At 51.5% G+C, this 8,741-nt stretch overlaps 1 protein-coding gene across 1 annotated transcript in view; it reads right to left on the reverse strand.

The window, feature by feature from the left end:
• The window catches only part of HS3ST2 (heparan sulfate-glucosamine 3-sulfotransferase 2), a 112,941-nt gene extending 104,448 nt beyond the window's left edge, over window positions 1-8,493 (reverse strand). The window contains exon 1 of the mRNA XM_081554546.1: window positions 7,711-8,493. Coding sequence (XP_081410672.1) covers window positions 7,711-8,195 — 485 coding nt within the window. The 5' untranslated portion in view covers window positions 8,196-8,493. The remainder of the gene's footprint in view (window positions 1-7,710) is intronic.
• Between the last annotated feature and the right edge of the window lie 248 nt (window positions 8,494-8,741).

Raw genomic sequence — 8,741 nt, forward strand, 5'->3', positions numbered from 1 at the left:
TTCTGAGTTTTCCTTTGGCTTGTCTCTTTCAATCATTAACACATCAAAGGAATCTGAAAGCTAGAAACAACGTCTCTGGATTTACTTACACTGGATTTTCTGCAAATTCTGGCAGTGTTTCCTATAATGTCGGGGTATACCCCATCTCAGTAATTTTAGATACTACATAGACTGACTAAATGTCACTCAATCGCATAGTGAGAAAATTTATGATCTTGTCTACTTCACTTTCATTCCTTCTGATTACACCAAAGAGAAATGTTTCACATTGATAATAGTATTTCTTTAACTGCTCTTTTTAGTATGCCCATCCTCTTTTAAACAAAGATAAAGCATGCTACAGGTTTGGAATATTTTAGCCACTTTCGTTAGCAAAAATTCAATTTAAAAATAAATAAATTTTTTAAAAAAAATTCAATAGCATTGTTATGTTTTCAATCTACTTATTTTTACAATTACTTTCTAATTATGGCAAGTGATGCTGGCTTTCCATTTAAGGTGGTTTTCAAATAAAGTTGTGTTTTAAAAAGATGTATTTCAATTACATTTGCATAACGGATGTTAGGTTTACAAATGCAAGCACCTCTCTTGAAGGATACACAAAAATCGATCTCGTGATTGTTTCTGGGAGGAGGAAGTGCGTGGAAGGGGAGATGGGGTACGAAGGAGGAGAATGGTTTTCAGGGAAAATCTTCTGTCACTTTTGAAGTCTGTCTTATGGGAAGATATTATCTATTCGACAATGTACACGCTGGCAGAAAATAGACCCAGTTCTTTATGAAAAATCAAACATTTTTAAAGTGCTAAGTATTAAGAAAATAATAGAGGTCATGCCAGGTTTGGGCAACTATAAGGCAGTACAAAAATGTCTGAAGCCTGGAAAATGCTACCCTAAGAGGGTGTGGACTTGATGCTGCCCCTCCAAGGATGTCAATGAGAGGTCCTCGGGCCTTCGCCCAGAGTGGACACCTTGGTTTTTTTTTACTTGTGGGAGCTAGTGACGACAGACCATGAAAAGGAACCATGATTAGTGCCGTTAATTTCAAAGCTTGGGAAGCCACTCCCAGTGGACTTGTGTCCAGGAGATCCTGTGATCCTCAAGCCTCAGGTAACCCAACCAGTCTATCTAGCCCACGATCCTTGGAAGCACACGCTCAATAGCAATCCCTTGCCCCCGTCTCTGCACCACCATCCTCTGAGGAAGCTGGGTGAGTATAGCATTGGACCAACAGCCCAGCTGTGTAGCTTGACAGGCAGCAATTACCTCTGAAATGCTAAGTTATTTCCATCACTGGTGGCTTTTACCCACCTCATCAAGCTGCCCATGGACTACAAAGCACTCCAGCCCACCAGTGCAGCCCATTAAGAGAATAAAGTGGCAGCGGAGCCAGCCTACAGCAGCTTGGCACTGATTCCGGCAAATGGTAGGCATCTGACAAATAAATGGATTAACCTGCCCTGGGGTTAGCTCCGGAGGGCAGAGAGTCTCACGGGTTTAGGTAGACTGCATGACCTTGCAGATCCCCCCAGCCTGACTCACTGCCAGCAAGCCTATCTACCTCCCCAACTTCCCACCCCCACTGCTGAGCCCTCGCTCATACAGACAGCCCCCACTCCACGCCCGCAGAGGATTCTGATCAATGGAGAGCTATGTGCTTCCATCCCTGCCCCACCCACTCGGTCACCTCGTCATTCAGGAGTGAGGCAGTGGAAGTCTAACCGATGAGAAGAAAATTATTCTACTGTCCTGCACACCAGATGCAATGGAACATCAGCAAGCACACTTGTTGAGTATCAACCCTGCCCTGACTCTTCAGGGACTCTTGGGATGTGACTCCAGATATCTGGGCAGAACAGTAGCCAGTGAAGAACATGCCCGCCCAAGCATCTTCTTGTCTCCTGGTGGCCATCAACTTGTATTTTCCCTCATTTCAGGAAAGGTAGAAGGGAGCATAGGCAGCAATCAAAAATCTAAAATGAGTACAGCTCAGGAATTCCCTGGTGGTCCAGCGGTTAGGACTCCACGTCTTCACTGCCAAGGGTATGGGTTCAATTCCTGGTCAGGGACCTAGATACCACACACCACAATTAGGAGTTCGCATGCTGTGATGAAGATCAAAGATCAAGCATGCCCCAACTAAGAGCCGGCACAGCCAAATAAATAAAGAAGCATTTTAAAAATTAAAAAATCAAGTGGGTACAGCTCCTTCACCAATCAGAAGACACCCCTGCTGGCTGCAGAGACAAGCAGGGACTCAGGGGCTCCCTGATCGGTCAGGCATTTGTCACCTAGTTGCTAGTCCTTTGTAAAGTCCAATGGATACCAGAGCAGAGGGCACCTCTGGGAGAGTGAGTTTCCATCCAATATGGAAGCATCATATCTCACGGAACCTGCTGCTGCTGCTGCTAAGTCGCTTCAGTTGTGTCCGACTCTGTGCGACCCCATAGACAGCAGCCCACCAGGCTCCCCCGTCCCTGGGATCCTCCAGGCAAGAACACTGAAGTGGGTTGCCATTTCTTTCTCCAATGCATGAAAGTGAAAAGTGAAAGTGAAGTCACTCAGTCATGTCCGACTCTGAGCAACCCCATGGACTGCAGCCTACCAGGCTCCTCCGTCCATGGGATTTTCCAGGCAAGAGTACTGGAGTGGGGTGCCATCGCCTTCTCTGCTCATGGAACCTAGACCCCATCAATCATTAGACTCATCCTAATTTCAGAGGTGTTAAAAGATGAAAAAGAAAATGTGTTTCTTAGGCTCTACGTAATATTTTAATATCCCAAACAGACTTAACAAAGTGTGCTGGTTGAATAGCACTAGGACCTGTCGGGGTCTCTCCCCGTTAGCCACATACCAAAGGCCATGGGGAAAGCCCAGTCTTCATTCCAAGCTCTTCCACTGTCCTTCCAAGCTCCAGGGGGATGCAGAGCTAGCTCTTCAAAAAGCCTCCTTGAGCGATGACAGTTCTGTTTGCCCAACCTGAATGTTCCTCAGTGCCTGACAAGAACTGTACATGTGCTGGAACTAACTACTATATCTCCAGCTGCAGCGAGGCTGACAAGAGAGCTACAAGGCGGACGAAGGATTTATGAACTCAGCAGGTTCATTTAATCAGCGTGTGTGACATCCTCCCGGACCGAGGCAGGAAAACTCCTTATGAAGACGTGTCTGCACAGACACTGGAGTTGTGCGTGCGGGTGACCGCGTGAGAACTGTGCATGCACGCACATCTGCACACACTGGACAAACACAGGTTATCTGTGCTCAGTGACCATCAGTCTGTTTAAGGTGGTAAAGCCTCCCACATTCACTACTTCCCCTGCCTTCTGCCTTTGGTTTTATTTCTTCTTAAAGTTTGCCTTTCTAGAGTTTGGCTTTGCTACTGAAATTTGATTCCTTGATTAAAATCAGCTAGATAAGGTGATAGACCTTACTCTGCGCTTTTAATTCTCTGTCTCACTTAAACTGTTGCCTCCAGGGCAAATGCCCTGTCTTCTTTGCCTCACACTGTCCCCAGAATACCACTGCCGCTGAACAAATAAATAACCAGACGTGTGGAGTCTAAAATTTATAGAACAGGCTCATCTATCACAGTTTTGACACCGGAGCACAGAGTCAATTATCACATATTAACTTGCTCTTGTTGGCATTTCAATGCATTTAGAGAAGATTCACTTCCTCTTCAGACTGCCTCCCCCACTCCCATCACTGAAAACTAGCAAAACGAACACTCTACACAAAACTCAGCTTCCCCTAAGACCGTAAAAACTACTGGGCAATGCACAGCTTATGTCTCTTTATGACAGATGAAGGCTCTGAATATTCTGTCTCACACTCAACCTTTGATGCATTCCCAAGTATAATCTTAGATTGAGAGACGCGTTTTTACATACATTGTCAGACATCACTCTCTTTTTAAAGGTGAGCAAACTGACACCCAGAAATGAGGAGTGACTTTTTACCAATGCAGAAGGAAGGAGAGAAGGAAGAGAGGGAGGAGGAAAAGGGCAAAGCAGAGCTGAAAGTTGAACTTAGGGCCAGGACCCTTCCTAGTCTTTCATGGAACTACTTTTCCGGCAATTAATTCCTCAGTCCCAGGTAGTAATAGTGGTGGGGAAAGAAGCTGATAGTTTTAATACTCATAGTACTGATGATGGTAAAAGGAGTGTTGCTACTGAAACAGTCATAGTAATAGTGGTGATAGTGATAACGTTACTGCCTTATCTTTGTATACCAGGGAATTTTCCAGGACACTTTCATATACAATGTTTCATTCATTCTTCAAAACCACCTTCTATGATAATGGTTACAGTAGGCATCATCCTATGACGAGGAAGCCAAGATTCAGGAAGATGACTCTGCTTCCAATTACCCAGCTTAGGGTTCCATCTCTTGCCTTCTGACAGCAGGTCCTATCCTGGGTCCCTTGTCAGTGTGGTCTCACGCTGTCTCCCTGTCCAAGCAGCTAGTCGACCCCACCCAGCACACCCAGCTGCTACCTGGAGGAGCAAATTGGGAGGGGAAAGCTGGCCAGGTGCAGAGAGGAGGGGAGCGTCAGGGATGGGATCTCAGAAAAATATCTCAGGGGAGGGATCCCACCACAGAAGGCTGGCCACTCCTAGGGTGGCTGGAACCCAGTTAGTTCCAAGAGGGGGTTTAGGCTGGGGGTCAAGAAGATGCAGATTCTGTCTCCCAGTCTCCGGCAGATGGTGTCTCTCTGGCTGTATCATTCTGTTTTCAGGCACTGTTTGTCAGCTCCTGGTTTATCTCCACTTATCCACAGAAAAAAGTCTCTCCTTTGATTTTTCCATTGTCTGTCTGATTGGGGCCTCGAGACCCAGGAAGTTATCCCCAGGGGCTTTGAGGAGATCCACTGCCTGCCACTCTGCAACTCCACCTTTGGAAAACATGGTCCCCCACAATAGGCACAAGGGCTCTTTGGCCATGTCTACCTAGTGGACACTGGCTTTATGGTGGCAAGCTGTGCAGAACAGTGGTTAGAGTACTTGGCTGGAAGTGCACATACATACACAGTGTACATGTATAAATCTTTGTGGGACAGTGCATGCCAATGACTTTTGGTCCTAAATTTCATCCGCTTGCTTTGGATCCCATTCTAGATGCTCTCTTTTCAGGTTGCAGTTTTCCTGTCCATGAAATGATAAAGGCAATGGGCAGAGAGAGAAGCATCTTATCACCTGCCATCCTAACTCATGGACTTCAGGAATAAAGTGAGAACGTGAGTTTTAAAAGAAACCAGGTATTTCCATCATTTCTGCAATTAATGCATACTACTGGAGTGATAATAAAGAATAGGACACATACAGAGAAATGTTCTGGAAATTAGGGAAACAGCAGCCAAATGGGGCAGTATGACTTTATATACAGAAATGACAATCTGTACCCGAAACCCTGGACTCTGGAGGTGCAGATTTGCAGCCCCAAGAAGCACAAATCACATGGCCCTTCCTGAAGCTGTAGGCTCCCAGCCTTCCTGGGGAGGTGACGGGGGTGAGGCAGTTACTACCAGACACGCGGGCTAAATGCTCTTTTAGAAATATGAAGGGGAAAAGGGATGGTAAGACAGACCCTGGGAAGTGGTGGGGGGGGCAGATAGAGAAGTGGAGCTGTCAGCATGCTTGATGTTAAATAAAACCTACCAAGACTCAGCTGAGAATTTTAGCAGAATCCAAATGTGCTATATAAAAAAAAAAAAAAGGCACGGCTCCCATCTCTAAGGTTCACAGCTAAGCTGGCTTAGAATCACACATGCCAAGGTTAAAAATAAAAAGCAGCCATCCCTGAATGACACGGGCTTGGAGAAGGAAGGTATGGTGTTTGGTGGTGGAGCACAAGAGAGGGAGTGCAGAGGCTGGGTGCAGGGAATAGGTGTTTACTGGAGGGCTCACAAAAGCCAGTGCTCAGAATTGTGCTATTTTGCACTTAAGAGGCACTTCACTTTGGCAAAGGGTCTCATAATGATTCTTAGATTTTCCATCGAGGAAACCCTGCCGTGCAAGAGCGTGTGGCCATGGCTGACCCACGTCACACTCTGCTGTTTGATGCATTTGCCTCTCTGACTCTGGGGTCTGGCTCTGACGCTGTCCTCGTGTACTTCATACCTCCAGGTGGGATGCCTGGGGGGGGTCACAGCTTGGAAAGCACTGACATGCCATTCTGTGCCACTCTCTCTATTCCAGTGATCCAACATAACAGTGCTGGGGCCACCCATAGGCTAGCCGTTCCCTGCTGCACTCCACTGGAGATGGGCTGTGTGTCTGCCTCCTGAGGACTGGGCATCTCCCACCCCTGGCCCCTTAAACCATGACCAGGGCTCCTGGGCAAAGGGGACAAGTTGGCCCTGTTGCCCCGATGCTTACAAATCCAGGCTTCCATAAGCGAGGCCAGTGGGGTCCTCCTTCTAATGAAGCTTCCTTTATCCAATATGGTTATGACTTTCTACCCCCTAAAGGGTTTACTTTAACAAAATTCTTAAAGAATAGCCTCAGCTACTGTGTCAGCTACCATGTTCCCCCCTCCCCAGTTCCATTACTAGGCAGACATTTCTAGCAAGTCTTCAAGGGGTCAGGTGAATGGTGAGAATTCTGTAACCCAGGTGTCATGGGGAGCCCATACATTACACCACCCCCAGGATGCCCTCTCAGCTCACACGTGGGCCAGCCCTACACCTCAACACCATACAGGGCTTGGGAAGTAGATAGGCATTTGATAGTGGAGGCTGCTACCTTCCAGAAGCTTCAGGCTATCCCCAGATATCACCAGCATGGGTGACTGTCATCCCTGACAGTGCAGTGCAGAAGTGGACAGTCTGCTATGGCTGGCTGCCCCCTATGAACCTAGACAGCTTCCACCTGAGGTGCCCACCGGTATTTCGAATTCTATATTCTGGCTGCTGGCTTAGAAACACCGCCCAGTGCAAAGTGTCCCTGTTACACCTTTCAAGCACTTAGAAAGACCTTGCGAGGCCGAAAGGTCAGGGACCTTTCCTGCTAGTTGCGATGGACCAGAAAATCAAGGCTCGGTGAGTTTTTAGGAATTTGCTCAAGCTAAGTGGCAGAGCTAAGACTCACATCCAGGGTCGTTTCTACTATTTGAAAACATGAATTCAGGGTCAGAGCGCCTGGGAGTCTCAGACCAGATCCAGCAGCAAATACCTGGAGCTGAGAACGAGGCTCCAGAAGGGACCTTTCTCCGCCCACACCTCAGGGGCCTCCCTGTCATTCGGCCTAAACTCCGGGGACCTCGCCCAAGCGCAAGGCCATGCCGCGAGGGGGCGCTGTTCGGACTGTCCCTTCCCTGGGTCGGTCAGATGCCAGGAAAGATGCGGCCAGGCTCAGGAGAGGGCTGCGTTCAGGCAGCTCCTGTCCTGGCTGCCCCTTCCCCTGGCACCCAGCTTTACCCCAGAGTTTCGACACCGAGCCAGCCCTCCAAACTGGCCCGGAGGTCAGGCCAGCGATCTCCCTTCCCTTCTGGCGATTCCAAAGTCAACTGCCCTTTGCGATTCAGGAAACTGGAGCCGGTCTACACCATCACTGGGAAGTTCCGGGTAAATTCTTCTGTTAGAGTTCCCCCACGTGTCAGTCGGAACCCACATAGCCAGCCGAGTCAAGGGGATGCGAGGGCGCAGGAGGTGGCCCAGAGGACGGAGCCGGATGGAGCCCAGGCGCGCGCGGTGGGGCTCCCCTCCTTACCTGTACCAGTCCAGCCCGCGGCCGTAGTTCCTGTCGAAGAAGTGGGGCTCGGTGCCCAGGGCCCGCACGTCCGGGTGCACGCGGATAAACTCCAGCACGGCGCGGGTGCCCCCCTTCTTCACGCCCACGATGAGGGCTTGGGGCAGCCGCTTGGTACCCAGCTTCGGAGAGCTAGAGTGGTTGGACCCCGAGAGGCGAGAGGAGGACGCGCCGGCGGCGGGCGCGCTGGGAGCGCCGGGCTCACCGGGCGTCGGGCCCGAGGGATCGCAGGGGCGGGACTCCTGGAGAAGTTTCTGGCCGCCCGCGCCGGGGCCGCGGAGGCACCGAGGCGCGCCGAGGAGGCGGCTCTGGCCGAGGTCGTCGCAGCAGCACAGGAGGCTGTAACACAGGTAAGTGCAGGAGAGCGAGAGCGTGAAAGCGAAGAGCAGCCTGCGCGCCCTCCGCGGCTGAGGTGGCCCCGCGCGGCCCAGGACCCTATAGGCCATGGCTCCATGGGCCCGCGCCGGGGGTCATGGTTTCCGAGGGGGCGCCGGCGGCGGAGCGGCTGGGGCCCTGCGGCCGCCTAGAGGGCTCGCGCGGCGCGGCCCGGGCCACGCGGGTCGGGCGTAGGGGGCGCCGTCTTCTCCAGACGCTGCCAGCCCGGGCGCGCACCGTGCCCCGGGATCCCGGGGGCGGCGGCTCCTCGGGGAACCGGCGGCGGCGCCTCCGACATCCCCGCGTCCCGGGCGACGGGGCTCCGGGCAGCGGGGCGGCTCCCGGCGCTCCTCGGCTCTCACGTGCGCTGGGCTCGGAGCGCGCCCAGCGCCGGAAGCCCCATCCCGGATCCTCCCGGCTCGGCGCCCCAACGCTCGGCGGCAGTGCGGGCCGGCGCGCGGGCCGGACGGTGGCGCTGGCGCCGGCCGCGTTCTGGCTCCTCGAGAAATGCCGAGCCGAGCGCGCTGCCGGCTCTATTTAAGGAGTCGCCTGACGTCAGCTGCGCGGGTCCCCTGAGCCCGCGCCCCGCCCGGGGACCCGGCCCGCCCCCTGCGCCC

The sequence above is a fragment of the Giraffa tippelskirchi genome, chromosome 13 (genome assembly GCF_054371585.1).
Source record: "Giraffa tippelskirchi isolate mGirTip1 chromosome 13, T2T-mGirTip1v1.2.pri, whole genome shotgun sequence".
Classification (NCBI taxonomy): domain Eukaryota; kingdom Metazoa; phylum Chordata; class Mammalia; order Artiodactyla; family Giraffidae; genus Giraffa; species Giraffa tippelskirchi.